The sequence below is a fragment of the Anolis sagrei genome, chromosome 2 (assembly GCF_037176765.1).
Source record: "Anolis sagrei isolate rAnoSag1 chromosome 2, rAnoSag1.mat, whole genome shotgun sequence".
In the NCBI taxonomy this organism is placed as follows: Eukaryota; Metazoa; Chordata; class Lepidosauria; order Squamata; family Dactyloidae; genus Anolis; species Anolis sagrei.
The window spans coordinates 16,996,238-17,017,671 of record NC_090022.1 but is presented as its reverse complement, the minus strand read 5'-3'; the positions used below and the strand labels follow the sequence as shown (position 1 = coordinate 17,017,671).

The window sequence follows — 21,434 nt, the reverse complement described above, 5'->3', positions numbered from 1 at the left end:
CTCCACAGACAATTCAAGATAGAAACAAATGTGTCCAAATCTGGGCCAAACTCTCCCTAGAAGCCAAAACGAAGGTATTGTACTGTGGAAATGAAGGAGATGGCACTACAGGTAGATAGATTAAGGTTTAATTTACAAGATCCACTCTATAGGCTCCGTCTCCAGTTAGACCCTTTTACTGCCAAATGCATTTGTTTTAATGGAAACTAAAATTAGTTTGGAAAGTCACACAGAATCCCTAGGTCCTCCAGTGCAATTCTGTGTTGAATTTCCGCTGGATGATGCACAAAGAGCCACACAGGAGGACCTAAGATTGCCAGACAGAAGACCTTTGTAAGAATCTTTAGGCCCTCAAGCTGACTTTGGCTATAAAGTTCTGCAGGGGACCTAGAGATTACTAGAAAGGTATTCTCTCAGGTTACAAAAGAGCTTTTTCATTTACTTCCTTCGCATGGCCATTTCAAGTCACACTTTCTCAGCCTCAGAGGAAGGCAATGAAAAACTTCTTTAGCTATCATGGTGTAAATTCAAGAAATTTCTCTTGAATTTCAAAAGAAGTGCCAAGAGACCCCCCTCTGCCATCATAAAGACATTTTATGAGGGCCTGTTAATTGCTTCCTCCTGATATATCAAGGCTGGGAGAGGATTCTAGTAAAAACATTGTTATTCTGATAAATTGTAGATACCGTGAGAACTTGTAAATAATAAAGAGATGAAGGGAATATGGAGGGCTGGTGAGGGTATAACTTGGGGCCAGGTTTCAGTGCAGCTGGTAAATCACCAGCAATGATAAGTCCTACCAACTGAAAGGTTGCCAGTTTGAAATTCGGGGTCGGTGTGAGCTCCCGACTGTCAGCCCAGCTCACTATTTGAAAACAGGTTAGAACTATAAGTAGAGAAATTAGGCACCACTAAACAAGCGGGGGAGATATTTTACGACCCATAAAGGAAACATACCTCCTTTCTGTTCTGTCTGTCTCTGTCCTGTTTGTCCAAAAATGGCATTGCATGTTTGTGGTGTATGTGTAATGTGATCTGCCCTGAGTCCCCTTGGGGAGATAGGGCGGAATATAAATAAAGTGTTCTTATTATTTTCTGGTGATTCTACTTGGTTTAGAAATAAGGAGCATGTTTCCAGCTTTTCAGGCTGTGAGTGAATTCCTATTCCAAAAGGTCTCCAGTTCCTAAGATTTGCACGAGTTCCACCCCAAATACCCAGTTGTAGAGCCTCCTTGGAGTCCCCGTAGGTCAGGCACAAAGGCACACATCAATGACAAAGTTCCAGCCTTTGAGGGAGGAGGTGGCAAAACCCCATGAACGACTCATGCCAACAAAACCCTGTGATAGGGTTATTATAGGTCAGAAATGATTTGAAGGCACACAATACCAAATTGGTCTTCTTTTGAAATTAAGAAAATGCACAGCATATCAAAATGAGAGCTATTAAGAGTTTTTGCCTCTTTTCTTTTTAAAGTGATAATTATGTGGATTTCCACAGTTGATACAGGAGGCCTGCCACTCTTTGACATGCGATTGCGGACCCTGAGTTGAGGCCCAAATTATTATCTGAAACTCAAGTGTGGTTTGACAGTCGGACTGTGACTCTGGAGACCAGGCTTTGAATCCTGACTCAGCTAGGAAAGGCAATGGGTGATCTTGGGAAAGTCACAATCTCTCAGCCTTAGAGGAAGGCAATGACAAACCTCCTCTGAACACACTTTGTCAAGCTAACTCCATGGTAGGTCAGAAACAAATTGAGGCCTCACGACAAGCAAATCTTTCATATTTGTTGCATTATTTATTGACTGCAGTCCAGATTGCAAGCAGGCTGGACAGAGACACAGTGTAGCCTAGCCCATGCCGAGTCAGGTCTCATTGATTAAAATGTTATCTCCAGAAGTCTTCAAATCCTCCAGTGTGACTCAATTGTAAGACAGTCTCAGAAATTGGCTATAGAATCATGCTGGAGGAATAGAGATTCCTACGGAGAAGACCTCTTCAAGAATTTCTGGGTCCTTCAGTGGGTGCAACTTCTTTCATTTAAATCTCATTAAACATGGATGGTCCTGGAGTAACGGCCTGTCTGGAAAGGCCCTAAGTAGCAGAAATGGTTAACAAAAGTTGATAGTGTCTTCTTCTTGACTTGGTTCCCTCAGAGAAGCAGCCGGACAGTTTCTTCCGACCTAGAACCTCCCCATTTCAGTTCAAGGCTGTGGAAGCAGAGCTGTATCTCAGGCCTCTTTATAGCACAATTATATTTCAGGCTTCTGCTGAGTGCATCTGGTTGTGCCTTCAGTTGTATAACGCTGCCCTTCAACACAAGAATTCCTCAGCAAAAACAATGAGTGACTCTGTGCCATGTGACAACCATAACATTTGGTGTGAAAACCAAAAGCTTCCCAGGCAAATCCAACTTACATCCCTTGGAAAGACCAAGAAAGAGGGCCAAATACACTGCTCACTTACTACTGGAATTCCAGTATCTGGAATTATTTACTAAATATGAATTTGGGTCTTCAATTCCCTCTTTGCTGTGGTCATTGCTAGTGATCGTTCCACAAGGAATAAGTCCTTGAACAGTCTATGGGCGGAGGGGAAAGCCATCACTCATACCCCAGTACCCAGTTGGTTTTTGGCAAATATGTAAAAGAGAGAGCAGAAGGAATCCACAATGAGAAGAAACAGAATTAAGATCCCCAGATCTTGGGAGATAAAGCTCCTCTTGCATCTCAGCTGATGAGTGTCTTCGGACATTGCTCTCCATCTTTAGAGGGAGAGCTCCAGTTGCGCTTTTTCATTCACATAAAAAAGGGGGAGGAGGGTCTCTCCTGAGAAAAAGGCTGGAGGGTATTCAAAGATTAGGGCTGCCGAGTCTGCATCGTAAAAGGCTACCCGACCCCCTTCGCAGTTCAGTGTCACTCGGACCCTCTTGGGCTCCTTGCTCAGAGTCAGACGTGGGAATGCACCTTTGTCAGAGGAAAACCAGTATTCATTCTTCAACTTTCCCATTGACCAGATCCCAGCATCAGGACCAAAGTGGCCTGAGTCTTTTCTCTGCACAGACTTTCTGGCAACTCCCACAGACCATGCACCTCCACTCTCCACAAGGACTTCCCAAAAATGCCTGCCTCCTCTGAATCCCTCCTGGCCCAGCACACAAGGATAAGAAGTGAATCTCTTGGGACTGTCAGGAAGATTTTGCCATTCCTCTCCATCTGTCACACATCTGTGATCTTCAGAGAGGATGAGCTCAGGATGGGCTGTTTTTGGATCCAGAGTCACATGTGCTGTTGGTGGCAGGAAGGAAGGAAGGAAAGAAGGAAAGAAGGAAAGAAAGAAAGAAAGAAAGAAAGAAAGGAAAGAAAGAGAGAGAGAGAGAGAGAGAGAGAGAGAGAGAAATGTAAACTGCTGGAGTGTTGAGCTTCCAACTTACATTCTTATGAAATGACAGGGAAATCCTCCCTTGCCATCTCACATCTAGACAGGTTCAATGTTACATTACATTCCTCTCCTTAAGATTAACATTTGAATGTTTGGTGATTTGAACACTGGATTTTGATTCTGGAGGCCAGGGAGCAATTTCCCGCTCAGCCATGAAACCTATGAGGTACCCCATCACATTGTTTCACCCTGCGCCCAGTCCCGCCAGCAGTGACACTTCCCTATCGCGCATTTTCCTCTCAATGGTATAGAGAAAGATATTTGGACTTCTTGTTTGATATTGCAATATTATTTATTCTAGCTAATGAGAACTAATTTCCATTAGAAATAAAGTGCTGATTTCAGATCTAAAGCATTTTGCAGCATTGGTCTGACATGGTAAATTGTTTAATTTAGAAGGACATAATCTGAGATTAGACTTATATGACAAGCTAAAACAAATTCAGGAGGGCTTGGCTGAGAATTCAGGGTAAATATATCAGATTATTTTGTTTTTTATTTGTGTTTTTGTGTTTCGATTTAAAAAAACAAAGTCGGACTTTGCCACGGTGATCCACGCTCTGGTTACATCCCATATAGTCTACAACAACGCTCTCTGTGTGGGGTTGGCTATGAAGACTGCCTGGAAGCTGCAATTAGTCCAACGCTCGGCAACCAGACTACTAAGAGGGGCAGGGTACAGGGAGCGTACAACTCCCTTGTTGCACCAGCTCCACTGGCTGCCAATTAGCTTCCAAGCACAAACCCTATACGATTCCGGCCCAGTTTACCTGTTCAAAGGTATTCCCTATGAACCATCAAGAGTGTTAAGATCATCTGGTGGGGATGAGACAGTGCTTTTTCTGTGGTGGCCCCTCGGATATGGAATTCCCTCCCAAATGAAATTAGATCTGCCCCCTCCCTCCTGACCTTTAGGAAGCTAGTGAAAATCTGGCTGTGGAACAAAGCGTTTGCAGAATAATGTCTGAGACCGGCAATCGAACAAAGTTACTGACCACAATATATGGACTGAATATATGGACTGAGTTGGACACGATTTTATTCTGGCGAATGGCTTTTATGTAATTTATCCTATATGTATTTGGTAATTTAATGTTGTTGTATTATGTTTTAGATTTTTAATACTAGCATTGAATCTTTGCTGTCAGTCAGTCTGAATCCCTCTGCAGAGATAGAGAAGATCAGGATATAAAAGATTTAAATAAATAAATAAAAATGAAGAAATTGCTTACTTCTGTCAGTCTAATGAGCAAACTTGGGTGCTGGTTGTTATTTTTTGAAATCTCTGGGGTATTTGAGATTTGAGTGTCCTTCGGGAATGATAAAGCAGAGTAGGAATAAATATAATAATAAATGTATTTTTAAAAACTGTTTGTTAATAAATATTGATGTGAGCAGAATGTGAGAATATTATTTTTGGGACTACACTGAGCTCTGTGGCTCAGGCCAGGAGAGGTAGTCAAAATCGTCTATTTACTCCCACCTGGCCTTTTATAATGATACCACACTGGGTGGGCAAAGTGTGGTCCAAGGTTTTTTGTTAAAATTAACTGTGGACCACCCCACCAGCATTTTAAAATACAGAATAAGCTTTAAGGGGATTTTATGCAATTGGAGGCTTCCAGGGTTCCTCAGGATCAAATCACATTTCTGCAATTTTCTTTTTAAAGTATTATTTTTCCTCCAAGCTCCCTAGGGGTGCCAATATGCCCTTCTAGCCTTCCACTGTGACCCCCGACTTAAATTGTGGGGCATAGCAAGATGCAGGATTATTTCTAAGGACAATAAGAGAGGAAGTTCACCAACAAGGTCCTGCTAGTCAAGAGAAAATCTAAATCCATCTCGGGATGCATCAATACTGTTGAATACATGCAGTATAAAACAGCCATGGCTCAATGCTATGAAATCCTGGGAGCTGCAATTTCATAAGATTTTTAGCCTTCTGCTGATGCTTCACCCAAATATAGGAGTGTCTAAAAAGAAAAATAAATAGAGCTAACTCACGCCTGATTTCTTCCTAGAAGCTAAGACTAGTAAACAAAGACTACTGTAAATTGAACCAGCATGACACATTAGTTTTAGAGTTGGACTAGGGCTCTTAGAGACTAGGGTCCGAATCCCGCCTCTGCAGTGGAAAGGCCTTGGTTGGCCTTGGGCAAGTCCCACTCTCTCAGCCTCAGAGGGAAGGCCATGGCAAACCCCCTCTGAAGAAAATCTTTCCCGTTTACCTTTTTGCTGCTGAAGTCCAGATTCCAGAGAATCTAAAGAGAGAAAGGAAAGAGGGAGACTGAGCAGGACATGGTGACTCTCAGAAATGGAGAGGAAACAACTCAAGATGGCTGTGATCCTTCACCCAAGAGATGATGTGTCACTTCAACCACACACAGTTATGCCCTATTCAGGAATGGTGGCATTGGTTGTCCAATGTGCATCACTGCATTGACATGCAATGCATGGCCAGGGAAGGAACTGAGCCAATACATTCTGTATTGCAATGTGCACTCTCCATAGAAAGCCCCTGAGTAGAGCCAGACAATATAGTTTCCCAAAGGCTCGGGCATGCCATCACACTGCTATCTAATAATGCCAAGCAGACTGAGATTAAGACCAGTAGATTTCATTCTTTGTGGACTGACTACAATGCTCTCTCTAGGCTTTCCGGTATGACTCGATGGTCAGCTACCTCCAAAGAGTGTTCCTACAGCGGACATCCATCCTGGCCACTTAAGTCAGTTTCAAACTCTATTGAGGAAAACTGAAGATTTCATAGGAAATTTAGGAACCATTTTGAGATCTGGTTGGTGGTTGCTCCATGTGTAGAGATGCACATGGAGGCCTTTCCTTTGCACACTTTTGTGGGAGTTTCTTGTTTATCCACCACAGTTAGAAGCCCACTTCAAACTGCACTAAATGGTTAATGTCGATGGGAGCAAAATCTCACTAGAGAACCTAGAATTTCCTACAGAGAAAACCTCTCTTGGGATCTCTAGGTCCTCCAGTGTGACACCATGGCCAATGTCTGATAGAGGTTGGCTAGAGTCGAACTGGATCAATGGGCTTTATGGTCTGGCTCCGATGGACACAATGGGATGAGTCTTAACACACAATAAGTTACTTTCAGGTGTTAGTGGATCAACAGACTTCTTCCCAGGTCACATTAGAAAAGGAGCATCACTGTCTCCCTGCACCAGAAGGCCTGAGATGCACTGGGCTCAAGTCCCAAATAGATTATTGTAAGGTGGTCTACATGGGGCTGAATTCAAGATGCTTGCCATGACATTTAGGGTGGATCTACACTGCCATATATTGCAGAATATCAAAGGAGATAATCCACATTATCTACTTTGAACTGAATCTATACTGTCATATAATCCAGTTCAAAGCAGATGATCTGGATTTCATATGGCACTGTAGATGGGATCTTAGTGCCCCTAAAAGTCGGGATCTTGAAGGACACCCTCTCCCTATACACATATGCCTAACTGAATATAAGTCTCACACTAGTATTTTTTGGGACCAAATAAAATGTGTCAATTTCTTAAAACCTTCAGGACTGAATTCCAAAATATTTAAATGCATGGTTTCAGATGGTTTTAACTTTATTAACCTGAATAATAAAATAATTATTATAATAGTAATAATAATATACATCACACAGTCCTAAACATTTGGGAAGTGTTTGGCTTGTGATTTTGTGATATGAAATCCATATATATCTCGTTTGCTGTGTCATACTGTATTTTGTGTCAGTAAAATAATAATAATAATAATAATAATAATAATTTCTAGGCCACCCTCTCTCCCCAAAGGGGACTCAGGGTGGTTTACATACATATAAAAAGGCAAGCATTCAATTAATTTAAAATCACACTACATCAAATATGCAAAATGGACAGAAATAAATTAATTACCTGAAAAGAATTAAGGTTAAAGTAATATGAAATACAGCTACTTAAATAAAACATAATTACACTAATAGAACATAATTGCATAGAAAACATATTTCCTAGACAATTAGACGATTAAAATGTAAACAGTGCTTGACCATAGTTGTGAATTGAATTAGACCACCACAGGCATAAAGTGCTAATTAAATTGTGCTAGTGCTCCTCCTCTCCATGCGCTAAAGTGCATAGGTGTGTTTTCAGAAGTTTTCTGAAGGGGAGGAGAGTTTCCCTTGTCAACTTATTTAAAGTATTTTAGTCTGTTTAATACAACTCAAAACAATAAAAATAATTTAACATATTAATACTGATTTTATTCATGCACCAGCCCGAAATCTCATGGTATATCTGGTGTGTGTGTGTGTGTGTGTGTGTGTGCACTTATTCGGTGAAGAACACAGACTGGTTTAGGACTGGCCAGGAAATTCTGTATTTATATTTCACTTTGCTTCATAACTGAAATTGAGATTTTTTAAAAAAAACAAACAATAGAACAAAATAGAATATAATTTTGTTTCAAGTTTAAAATAAAATTGGCTGTTTCCCCACCTTAACTTTCCCAATGGAGCATATCACTTGCCCTTTCAGACCAATGTAACATCTCCCTGAAAACCCTTGCGAACAATCACCCTTACCTCTGAATTGCTTCATGACACCCTCCAGAAAGGGATTTATATCACAGAAGTCCCAGATCTTCCATTTCAGGGCAGGAGGAAAAGCCACAGAGGTCTCAAATTTCTCCTTTTCCTTAGAACTGCAAGAAAGAGAATAAAATCATGGGGTGCATTTTCTATAGAATTAATGCATTTCACACCACTTTGAATGTTATGGCTTGATGCCTGGGCTTGTTTTGCAAGGCCTTTTGCTTTCTCTGCCAAAGAGTGCTGATGCCTCATCCAACAACTATTCCTATGATTCCACAGCATTGAGCCATAGCAGTTAAAGTGCGGTCAAACTGCTACAATTCCATGGTGTAGCGACATACCCACAGGATCACAGAGATGGAAGCAGCCTCATGGACCACTAGGTCCAACTCCACCAATGAATCCCAGGCACGCATTTATGCAAGGGGAGAGGGGATGTGCTTCACATGCAAAGCCAAGTTTTTATGGGTGACTAACTTACCCCTGTAAGAAGCTTCTGATATCCTGTAAATGAGGGGAAAAGAGAATTCAGGACAGGCATTTACACAGAGACTATGTGCATATTTCTGAAAATTAGTGTAACTGAAATGGTTGAAGGAAAGCTAATCTGGTGAAACAGCCCTCTCTCCACAAAGAGGGGTAGATTTACTTTCATGCCATTGTTTGCAAAAGCTTTTTGGCAGAGCCACCAAAATACCGTTAAATTCAAGCCTTCAGACTCCAGGATGTTGGGAAACTGGAAGTAAGGCCACGTACTTCATAAATACACTATGAAGGCAATGTTGGTGTGGTGAGGGCTCCCAGGCTGAGGTGAGTTCCAGCTTCAGCCAATGCCCTGGTCCTGATGAGCAAGACCAGAGTTTGGATCGAAGGATTGTATTGCATGGGCTCCCTATTCCACTATAGTCATGTTATCACTGATAGCAGATACATATCAGGTTGCAAACCTTTGACATTACAGTTGTTTTCAAATGTGCAGTTCATGGTCCAGTGACCATACATCTAAACACCCTTGTCAAACTGCCTTTCTTCACTACTTTTGTTCCTTTTCTTCCATTTGAAACACATACACATATACGGAAAGCAGACTGTTTGCTTCTAGCTTCTCAATTACCAGTTCCCTACTGGTAATTTTCAGGGCTACAGACAAGTGGCACTCAATTCCATCATCTTGAAGTGTCTTGAAAATTTGGTCTGTAGGCATATTGTTTCTTGCCTTCCACACACATTGGACAAACATCAGTTTGCATATAGAGCGAACAGATTGACAGAGGACGCCATAGCCATCCACACTGCTGACCCATCTGGAATGACGAGGGAACTCTGTGAGGATATTTTTTGCAGACTCTAGTTCTGCATTCCACACAGTCTTCTGACATATATGGTGTCTAAACTTATGGATCTTGGGTTGCCATAGTCAATCTTTTCCTGGATTATGAATATCTTGTTGGGAGATTCCCAGTTTCTGTACATTGAACCATGAGAAAGCTGAGGTGCCACTCTCTCAGCCCCCCATGGGGACAATCTGGGCCTTACCTGGAGGAGTTCACTTGCCGGCTGCTGATGCTTCTCCTCCATCTCTTGGATGAGTTTCGAGAGAGAGGAGAGTTCTTCAGAGAGTCTGGCCAGATGTTCTTCCCCTTTGGCTGAAATCTCCTTCTCCACCTCTTCCATTTTCGCCAGGAGATTCCTCTCTTGTTCTTCTAGAAACTGGTGCATGAGCCTGAATGCAGCCACAGTCGTCTCCTTCTCTCTTTGGGTTTTCTCCTACAATATAGAAAAGGAGAAACAGGAGTGAGAGGCAGAAAGATATTGAGTTGCCCGTGGGCTGAGAAAGGCGGTATACAAATTGTTCTGTCACGTGCTGGGCCTGTAAAGAATTGTCTTTAAAACAGGACGTGCAACCTTTGCCCAGCGGGAAGCCAGGGGGCCCAAAGAGAAGTTCTCAGAGGTTTCCAGCACAAACAGTCTTTAGATGGCTTGAAAAGTACAACAAAGTCTTTTATTAATGAACAATCAAACAGAAGCTTCTCTTGTCTTCAGTAAAGTTAAGCAAATGATTCCAAGCTTTTAGGCAACTGGTGAATTCCTAATCTTGCCCACGAAGGACAAGCAACTATCTTCAATAACTTCTTCTTTAAAGGAAAATCCCCCTTTTAACTTCTCCCAGGCTGACTGTAATCTAACCCTTACTGATGTGGGCTCCACTACCGGGTCAAACTGCTTCTCGAACGCCAAGTGAACCTACCAGTAAAGGCTTAGATCCTTTCCAGCTGGAGTTCTTTGGTCTTTAGGGCTGTTTTCCTGGAAATTCTTAAAAGTTGAAGCTTTTGTACAGGGGAAGTTTACACACATCCTGTACATAGCTTTCCTTGCTGAGACTAACTAAATAATGGCTCCCTTCCCTTCCCAATCGCTCTGAGCAAGGGGCGGGACCAAAACTTAATGATGATGGACAGGTGACTTGCCCTATGACTGCAGCCAAAAGAAGCCACCTATCTGCAGAGTCCCTGAAACCTAGGACTGCAATCAAACATTTAATGCAAAGCAAACAAAATTGGAGCTCCTGGTACAGCTGTACCAGAACACAAATATAGTAAATAAATAAAGTAAATATAGGTAAATACTGTCTTTGGGCTGAATTCTCCACATTCCCTTGAAAAGAGACTTGTGTCCCTTCATATAGAAAATGTCAATATCCAGTAGAGAAATGGTCTTATGAAGACCCGCAAGAGCCCTCCACTGGAATGGGCTTGGATTAATATTGTCTGTAGACTATTAGGACTTTATAAATGGTAGATATTTTTGACAAAGCACTTTCTTCCCTATTTATCCAGTGTCGTGCTCTAAGAGGTCATACTTTCCTGTTTTCTAGTACGAATGCCACTTACAAGCAAATCCTGGCTTTCCTGTGCTGCGTCTGCTTTGTAGGCCAGAATATTCTCTCTCTCCTTCTTCAGAGTCTCCAACAAATTCCAAATAAGATCCTGAAAAGGAAGACAAAGGCCTTAATCACTTGTTTTGATCAAGGTGTACAGTTTTTATAATAAAGAACATTACAAATTGCCTAGCAATGCCAAGTGCCCCAATACAGAAGTATCAGTGGAAATGAGTGAAAACCAATTTCTGAAACTGAGTTGCCAGAGATCAGGACCTGGGCCAGATGATTCCACTTTTGTGGGAGATAAAGGTGTAATTTCTTCATTTTTCTGGGCTCAGCTGCAGACAAGCCAAAACGGTTGCAGACAAGACTAAAGAGCTGCATGCAAATTTCCAGCAAAACTACTAGAAGTCGGGTAAAGTAGGTAAAGGTTTTCCCCTGACATTAAGTACAGTCGTGTTCGACTCTTGAGGTTAGTGCTCATCTCCATTTCTAAGCTGAAGAGCCAGCGCTGTCCGTAGACACCTCCAAGGTCATGTGACTGGCATGACTGCATGGAGTACAGTTACCTTCCCACCAGAGTGGTACCTATTGATCTACTCACATTTACATATTTTAGAACTGCTAGGTTGGCAGAAGCTGGAGCTGACAGCTCACGCTGCTCCCCGGATTCGAACCTGTGACCTTTCGGTCAAAAGGCTCAGAAGCTCAGAGGTTTAACCCAATGCGCCATGGGGGCTCCAAGCTTGGTAAAATTGACACACCTTTTGTCACCAGGGAGGCCCTCCTCTCGCTCCCATCACCGTCTCAAGCCCGGTTGGTGGGGACGAGGGAGAGGGCCTTCTCAGTGGTGGCCCCTTGCCTGTGGCTGGCCCCATCCCTCACCTCTTTCCGTAAGAACTTGAAGACTTGGTGGTTTCATCAGACCTTTGATAATGACTAGTCTCAAGTCTCAAGCCCTTGGTCCAACAGTTAGCGCTTGGCCTTGTACTCCATCCATTCCCCAGTTCCCTGTCATCTGAGGGCATCATTTCTTCCAGGCCAGACCTTTTTTTTATAGTACTTTAATTGGTCCTGGAATTGAGTGGCCCTAGTCCTCTAGTAGGGCCTTTGCTGAGACTGATCCTTGCACTGTAGCATTCAGCCAGCCCCATTTTCCCCTTCTCCTTGCACAAGCCTTGGCCCAGCTTGTTCCAAATGGTCCAGGCCCCTTATTGAAATCTTTGCCCTGGGCAGCTTATCTTGCATGAAGAAGAGAGCGGGACTGGTTTTAAATGGATTTTAATGTATATTTTGTGTTAACAGTTTATGCCTATGTTTTTGTTTTATATTGTATGTTTTTGTATTATTTTGCATATGTGGAAACCGCTCTGAGTCCCCTAGGGGAGATAAATAAAGTTATTGTTATATTATCATTATCATTATCATTATCATTATTATTATTATTATTATTTGCAGTGTGCATAGGAATTCATTCTTGTTTTTTTCCTCCAAATTATAATCCAGGGAGAAACCGTGGAGGCCGTGACAGACTTTGTATTTCTAGGTGCAAAGATTACTGCAGACGCAGACTGTGGCCAGGAAATCAGAAGACGCTTACTTCTTGGGAGGAGAGCAATGTCCAGTTTCGATAAAATAGTGAAGAGACATCAGACTTGCAACAAAGATCCGCCTAGTCAAAGCCATGGTATTCCCTGTAGTCACCTACGGATGTGAGAGCTGGACCTTAGGGAAGGCTGAGCGAAGGAAGATCGATGCTTTTGAGCTGTGGTGTTGGAGGAAAGTGCTGAGAGTGCCTTGGACTGCGAGAAGATCCAACCAGTCCATCCTCCAGGAAATAAAGCCCGACTGCTCACTGGAGGGAAAGATACTAGAGACAAAGCTGAAGTACTTTGGCCACATCATGAGGAGACAGGAAAGCCTAGAGAAGACAATTATGCTGGGGAAAGTGGAAGGCAAAAGGAAGAGGGGCCGACCAAGGGCAAGATGGATGGATGGCATCCTTGAAGTGACTGGACTGACCTTGAGGGAGCTGGGGGTGGTAACGGCCGACAGGGAGCTCTGGCGTAGGCTGGTCCATGAGGTCACGAAGAGTCGGAGACGACTGAACAAATGAACAACAACAACAATAATCCAGCCCTCCAACAGTTTGAGGGACTGTGATCTGGCCTTCTGTTTAAAAAGTTTGAGGACCCCTGATATAGATGGTGTCATTGTGACATAGATAGTAAATATTAGTAGTCACATCTAATATCTATATAGTAAAACCACAGCAGTCACATTTTGAGTTAAGTACAGGGCTGCAGAAGCTGGTAGGATTTCCTTTTCATAAAGACTTTTCAGTGGCAGCTAGGGAAAGAGAAATTCAGTTTGTTTCAATAAAAAGATGTTTACTTTACATATAGCTTCTGATGTTTTTGTGTTATAATTCCTTCCAAATCACCCTCCTAGCAAAACAGAGGCAGAACACCGGCCTTGAGATACAGTCACATCAGTCAACCTGAAATGGTGGAATGCAATGCGAGGAGGAAAGAGGGAGAGAGCAACTGAAGCTGATAAGGGCCAACTGGCCTTGCTTATTGTAGGAAAGTAGGGAGTAGAGGAATCGCAAGGGATCAAGAGAATGTCACAAAAAATAATATGCAGATTTGAGAAATGTGGATTTGATATAATGATGTGTGGGAATGAATGGAAGAATGGAAGGATGTATGAATGGAGTTAATAATTTTGGCAACACCAGTAAAAGACCCAGGCCTGCAATGATTAACTACCTGCTTGCTGGACTGTAATTAAAAGTAAACTCTGATAAGAATTGGGGCAGTAATAACAGTAATGTTTACAGTGTTAAGAAGGAAGTCGACATAAGATCATCACCAATCAGGAAGATTCACATTTGGCCAGGAAAGTGAGATGGAGCCAGGATGGAAGACGTCTATCATTCATTTACAACTTTGGGACAACAGCAGAATATTTCTATAAAAGACTCAGTCTAATAATGCTCAAATTGTGACAGACTGAAACGCTGTTCACACGCTATGCTCTGCTCCATGGGAAGGAGAGAGATAGTGTACCTATGGAGAGTGGCAGATTTGCAAGGGAGCAGCTTGGTCACTTTGGGGCTTCTTTCTCAAGGGAAGAGGAAGGAGTGCACTTTTGGAGTCTTGGATTTTGTGCAGGGAGCCAGGTTCTGCTGTATGGAAAACAGAGATCTGGTCCTTGACATTGTGTTTAGGTTACGGAACTATGCGCTGGCAGGCTGCAGGAAAGAAGGGTCTGGCCTAACAGGTGCTTCTCCAAGGAGAGAGAATATTTGGGTGCATGAGGATGAATGCATGTATATGTGTGTGAATGTTGTGTGAAAAGGTAATTCCCCTTTGTTTGTTAGCCATGTAATTGTAAATCCAATGTAGTTGCATGGAATCTGTATGTCTATATGTCTAAATGTTTTTCTGTAATCTGATATACCCTCTCACAATGGAAATTGCAGTAAAAAGAACCTATGCCTTAAAGTCATTGAAAAGTCATTCATGACAAGAAAAGGGGGTGGTGTGCCAAATACTATAAAACCTGCTATGTTAATCGCTTCATTAGCACTGTCTTGTTTGTTCTGTGGTGACCAAGAATAGATGGTATCCAGTGTTTGCTGAACGTTGTGAGCTGTAATTCTGAGAGGTTCCATGATTTGACACCTTTAGTCATTCCATGATTCAATGTACAAAGGCTCTCAAGGGGGAGGAGGTGTCTATGTATTTGGCACCAGGATGTACTCTGTGCTCTGCTTTGTATCCACATTGGGTCTGAAAGAAAGGAGACTGGATTCTTTAATTCATCTCCTTAAGGCACATGTATTATCCGGCTCTCCATGTGATTTTCTGTGGGACGCATACCCCATATTATCTTCATCCTAATACAGACCTGTCCTCTTGAGGCACTTTCTCGTGTTCCTTAGTGAATGTAAACCCCACTGTTCGCCCCTTTTGAGTTCTCCCCTCAGACCCATACTACTCCATTTACCTATCTCACCCACAGTTTTAACAATTTTATTCCATGCATTTGGCCCACCCACTCTGTTCCCCACCCCCCCCCCTACTATTTTTGCTACGTTTGTTTATTGCATATCTGTTATTGTTTGTATTTTATTTTGATGTTATTACTTATTTGTTATATTTTAATTTGCTGTATTGTAATTTTTGGGCTTGGCCTGTTAGCCGCCCTGAGTCTCTTCAGGGAGATGGTGGTGTATTATAAATAAAGGTTATTATTATTATTATTATTATTATTATTATTATTATTATTATTACAACTCCTGTATTCATAGAATCATAGAATCAAAGAGTTGGAAGAGACCTCATGGGCCATCCAGTCCAACCCCCTGCCAAGAAGCAGGAATATTGCATTCAAATCACCCCTGACAAATGGCCATCCAGCCTCTGCTTAAAAGCTTCCAATGAAGGAGCCTCCACCACACTCCGGGGCAGAGAGTTCCACTGCTGAACGGCTCTCACAGTCAGGAAGTTCTTCCTCATGTTCAGATGGAATCTCCTCTCTTGTAGTTTGAAGCCATTGTTCCGCGTCCTAGTCTCCAAGGAAGCAGAAAACAAGCTTGCTCCCTCCTCCCTGTGGCTTCCTCTCACATATTTATACATGGCTATCATATCTCCTCTCAGCCTTCTCTTCTTCAGGCTAAACATGCCCAGTTCCCTAAGCCGCTCCTCATAGGGCTTGTTCTCCAGACCCTTGATCATTTTAGTCACCCTCCTCTGGACACATTCCAGCTTGTCAATATCTCTCTTGAATTGTGGTGCCCAGAATTGGACACAATATTCCAGATGTGGTCTAACCAAAGCAGAATAGAGGGGTAGCATTACTTCCTTAGATCTAGACACTATGCTCCTATTGATGCAGGCCAAAATCCCATTGGCTTTTTTTGCCGCCACATCACATTGTTGGCTCATGTTTAACTTGTTGTCCACGAGGACTCCAAGATCTTTTTCACACGTACTGCTCTCGAGCCAGGCGTCACCCATTCTGTATCTTTGCATTTCATTTTTTCTGCCAAAGTGGAGTATCTTGCATTTGTCACTGTTGAACTTCATTTTGTTAGTTTTGGCCCATCTCTCTAATCTGTCAAGATCGTTTTGAATTCTGCTCCTGTCCTCTGGACTATTGGCTATCCCTCCCAATTTGGTGTCGTCTGCAAACTTGATGATCATGCCTTCTAGCCCTTCATCTAAGTCATTAATAAAGATGTTGAACAGGACCGGGCCCAGGACGGAACCCTGCGGCACTCCACTTGTCACTTCTTTCCAAGATGAAGAGGAAGCATTAGTGAGCACTCTCTGTGTTCGTCCACTTAACCAATTACAGATCCACCTCACCGTAGTTTTGCCTAGCCCACATTGGACTAGTTTCCTTGCCAGAAGGTCATGGGGGACCTTGTCGAAGGCCTTACTGAAATCCAGGTACGCCACATCCACGGCATTCCCCGCATCTACCCAGCTTGTAGCTCTATCGAAGAAAGAGATCAGATTAGTCTGGCATGACTTGTTTTTGATAAATCCATGTTGACTATTAGCGATGACTGCATTTATTTCTAAGTGTTTGCAGACCGCTTCCTTAACAATCTTTTCCAGAATCTTGCCCGGTATCGACGTGAGGCTGACCGGACGGTAGTTGTTTGGGTCGTCCTTTTTTCCCTTCTTGAAGATTGGGACCACATTGGCCCTCCTCCAATCTGCTGGAACTTCTCCCGTTCTCCAAGAACTCTCAAAGATGGTTGCCAATGGTTCCGAAATGACTTCCGCTAGTTCCTTCAGTACTCTTGGGTGTAGTTGATCTGGCCCTGGGGACTTGAACTCATTAAGAGCGGCCAGGTATTCCTGGACGACTTCTTTCCCAATTTGGGGTTGGATGTCCTCCAATCCCTCATCCACTCCATCTTGCTGAGGTTGAAGACTCTCTTTTTGTGAGAAGACCGAGGCAAAGAAGGCATTAAGTAGTTCTGCCTTTTCCCTGTCCCCTGTCAGCATTGCCCCATCTTCTCCTCGAAGAGGTCCTATCGCCTCCTTGTTTTTCCTTTTTCTACTGACATAAGAATAGAAGCCCTTTTTATTGTTTTTAATGTCCCTGGCAAGTCTGAGCTCGTTTTTTGCTTTAGCTTTGCGGACCTTTTCCCTACAGGTGTTGGCTATTTGTTTGAATTCTTCTTTGGTGATTTCTCCCTTTTTCCACTTCTTGTGCATGTCTCTTTTGTGTCTTAGCACAGTTAGAAGTTCTTTGGACATTCATTCTGGCTTCTTTGCACTTGTCCTATTTTTTCTTTTTGTTGGCACGGTTTGCAATTGCGCCTTGAGTATTTCACTCTTGAGAAATTCCCATCCATCCGTAGCTCCCTTGTCTTTTAGTATCTGTGTCCACTGAATGCTGCTCAGCGTTTCCTTCATTTTTTGGAAGTCAGCTCTCCTAAAGTCCAAAATGCGGGTTTGACTTGTCTTAGTTTCGGCCTTCCTTTGTACCTCAAATTGCAGGAGCACATGGTCACTTGCCCCTAAGGATCCTACCACTTCAACCGCATCGATCAGGTCCTCCGCATTTGTTAGGATGAGATCAAGAGTAGCCAATCCCCTTGTTGCCTCTTCTACCTTTTGGACCATGAAATTGTCTGCAAGGCAAGCGAGGAATTTGTTGGACCTTGTACTCTTGGCCGAGTTTGTTTTCCAGCAAATATCGGGATAGTTGAAATCGCCCATGACTACTACATCTCTTTTCTGTGCCTGTTTGGTCAACTGTTGGCAGAAGACTTCATCAAGATCTTCCTCCTGGCTTGGGGGTCTGTAGTAGATGCCTACAACGACATCTTTTTGAGTCCCAGTTCCCTTGATTCTTATCCAGATGATTTCAAGCTGGTTTCCCAGATTGCTGTCTTGAATTTCTTCTGCCGCATAAGAGTTTTTGACATATAAGGCTACTCCGCCTCCTCTCCCTTTTGTTCGGTTTCTGTGAAAGAGGTTATACCCCTCGATATCTACATTCCAGCGATAGGAGTCATCCCACCAGGTTTCAGTGATGGCTATGATATCATATTTGTGGTGTAGTGCTAGAAGTTGGAGTTCATCTTGTTTATTTCCCATGCTCTGTGCATTAGTGTAAAGACATGTGAGCCCCTGGGATCTTCCCTTGAGCTGTTTAATTGGGATTATTGTGCTTTTGGTACTTGGTCCTTGTTGTGTTTGTGCAGCCCTCCGTTTAGCCTTCTGGCGATTCCCAGACATTATGGGTAAAGTAGTGTTCGCAAGGCTGTTGTCCCCCACCCCCGGTGGACCTAGTTTAAAGTCCTCATCATTAAACATCATGACAAGAGCCAATGGGACTTGAAGTACAGTAACATCTGGAAGGCTGCAGTTTGTTGTTTAGTCAGGATACTGGGGTGTTAATTGAGAAACAAGGTTTGTGTATATAATGCCTGATGTTAATATGTCCTTTAACCTTTCCCAGAACTTGGATCCACCAGTGCTGTTGGGTTGCAATTCCCATTTTCCTCCCTCTGGTATGCTGGATAATCAAAAGTGATGTGAGTAGTCATGTGGTTGTTGTGGCCTTTGAGGAAAATGAATGACACCCAGCCAGAGGCGGCCCCAGGTAATTTTCAATGGTAAGCAAACAATATTTTGGTGCTCCCCCCAATCAATCATTGATATATATTTTCTGTTCATCATGGGAGTTCTATGTGCCATATTTGGTTCAATTCCATCATTGGTGGAGTTCAGAATGCTCTTTGATTGTAGGTGAACTATACATTCCAGTAACTACAACTCGCATATGTCAAGGTCTATTTTCCCCCAAGAGCGCCTCAAGAGCACCCCTGGGCAAAATCAACTATACTGCGAATGCTTACTTTGCGCAATGGTTGAGCCGCCCCTGCACCCAGCCTTAGGGGATAGGGACTTCATTTCACTTGGACCTTCCCCAGTTGGAAGGGAGCAATGGGCTCTCTAGTCCAACCTCATTCCGCCATTCAGGAACAAATAATCAAAGCATTCCCCGACAAAAGGTCATTCAGCCTCTGCTTAGAAATCTCAAGAGGAGGAGCTCCAAAAATCAAATTCCACTATGGATGTCTTCTTGCCATCAGGGAGTCCTTCCTAATATTCAGGCGGAATCTCTTTTCCTGTACCTTGATTCCATTGCTCCATGTATTAGGAGGTTTTTACATCTAGAATCAACACAGCTTGACACCAACTTAACTGCCAGGGCACAAGCCTATGGGATTCTGAGAGTTGTAGTTGGGCAAGGCACCAATACTCTGGCAGAGAAAGCTGAAGACTTTATAAAACTACCACCTCAATGGTTTGGAGCATAGGTGTTGGAGCATGCAAAATGGTACCAAACTGCATTTATTCTACTGTTTAGATCCCCCAGGGTCTGGGAAAATATTGAACCGCCAGCCACAGACTATGGGGTGGAGATGCACCACAACACCTTGTTAGGGGCCCCTATTTTATCCTTCCTACCTTGTACTCCTTTGATGCCTCATCAAGAGGAATCACTTTGTGGTTTTCATGATCCTTTGCCTTGTCACACACCACACAGATGGAGGCTTCGTGGTCTTTGCAGAAGAGCTTCAGGGGCTCCTGGTGCCTCTGGCAGACTCTCCCCCTTTCTTCTGCCTTCTGGCTCCCCAGTACCTTGACTAACTCCACCACGTTTTCCAGCTGCCTATTTGGCATGATGCCCCCTTCCTGCGCTTTCTCTCTGCATTGTGGGCAGGAGGCCTCTTTCTCCTCCCAGCATTGATCCAGGCAGGACTGGCAGAAATTGTGCCCACAGGAGATGATCATCACAGGCTCCTTGAAATACTCCAAGCAGATGGGACAGGCCAGTTCCTCACAGAGCTTCTTCATAGAGTCTCCAGAGGCCATGGCTGCTGATGCTGCTCCACTGCAGAGTCAAGACAGAGTTAATGCCTTAACTTTCGTTTCTCAGACTTTCTCTTCCTGGAAGGCAGCTGGCGACTCTGCCTCTGCCCAACCCCTGGCATTGCAACCTTTGAGCCCTCCCAGTGCCTCCACCTTTGGGAATCTGGGCATCAGACTCTTCCCCTTTCTCTTCCTTTCTAGGCGGCTTGCAATTTATTCTCTTAAGCATATAACTCCCTTGCTTTAAAATGCTTCTTTAGGTACTGGTGGATTTTGAGGCACAATTCAAAGGGCCTGTTGTGACATATGAATCCCTTTGCACCTTAGGTTCAGCTTATCTAAAAGGCCCAATCTCCCCATAAGAACTTGGCAAAGTTTTTTTTTCTCTTGGCCCATCCACATGCCTCCCAATGTTGCTAAAATCTTTCAGATGGACAGGAAACAAAGAGATAAATAGGGTCCAGGCTTGGGGGGCATAAAAAGTACTTCAACATTAGAAATTGTTTGGTGAGGCACCAGCATTCACCAAGACAAGGGTGGGCAAAAGTATGTCAGCTGGGACCCAATGCTGATTGCGCAACGGGGGGGGTCAGAATTAGAGAAGCGAAGACATGCGCGAGACAGCGTTAAGTTTATAGCACGCTTCATCCACATGTAACTAAGTTAAGTTTGAGTGATAGTTTAAGGATGGTAAAAAATGGCAGTTAGCAATAGTTAAGTTTATAGCACACACCAGCGTCTCTCACTCGCTGCATAAGTGTAATTCTGACCCGCATTGCGCAACCAGCATTGGGTCATAGAATCATAGAATCATAGAATCAAAGAGTTGGAAGAGACCTCATGGGCCATCCAGTCCAACCCCCTGCCAAGAAGCAGGAATATTGCATTCAAATGACTGATGGCCATCCAGCCTCTGTTTAAAAGCTTCCAAAGAAGGAGCCTCCACCAGGGTCCCAGCTATCATACTTTTGCTGAAGGCTGAATAACTTGTAAAACTACAACTCCCATAGCATTGAGCCATGGCGGCTAAAGTGATGTGGAACCACATTAAATCTACAGTGTAGATGCACCCTGAGTTGCAGCAGGGAGAGACATCCAAGAGGGAAGAAGGTGGGAGATGTTACAGTAAGTTGTAACAGGATCAAGTATATATATATTCCCATCTTCCCCAACCCCACCAGTATTCAAATTCCCATCTTCCCCAACCCCACCAGTATTCAAATTTGGGCATATATATATATATATATATATATATATATATATATATTATTTACGGCATTTATATGCCACTCTTCTCACCCCGAAGGGGACTCAGAGCAGCTTACAAGATATATTTTCATACAATGTATTATATTATCATAGTACAATATCAGTATTACATATTACTATATTGCACTATACCATTATATTGTAATATTATTAGTAATATTACATGTAATGTAAATATATCATTATAATATTGTATTATTATTACTAGTATTATATTGTATTACATTATGATATCATAAATACTATATGTATATACAATATACTATATTATATTATTAGTAAAGACAAGATGGATATGTCTTCTGATCCCCTCTGTCTTCAGAGTATATATGTGTGTTAA

The 21,434-nt window shown here is 42.9% G+C and overlaps 1 protein-coding gene across 1 annotated transcript; it reads right to left on the bottom strand.

Annotated features, from left to right (window-relative positions):
* Window positions 1–2,620: 2,620 nt before the first annotated feature.
* On the bottom strand, window positions 2,621–19,872 carry LOC137096342 (zinc finger protein RFP-like). Its single transcript, XM_067465501.1, has 7 exons — window positions 19,421–19,872; window positions 10,921–11,016; window positions 9,566–9,796; window positions 8,511–8,533; window positions 8,021–8,139; window positions 5,670–5,702; window positions 2,621–3,287 (listed from the first exon to the last, which is right to left on the bottom strand). The coding sequence occupies exons 1-7, from the start codon at window positions 19,826–19,828 to the stop codon at window positions 2,767–2,769; spliced, it is 1,431 nt and encodes a 476-aa protein (XP_067321602.1). The 5' UTR covers window positions 19,829–19,872; the 3' UTR covers window positions 2,621–2,766.
* Between the last annotated feature and the right edge of the window lie 1,562 nt (window positions 19,873–21,434).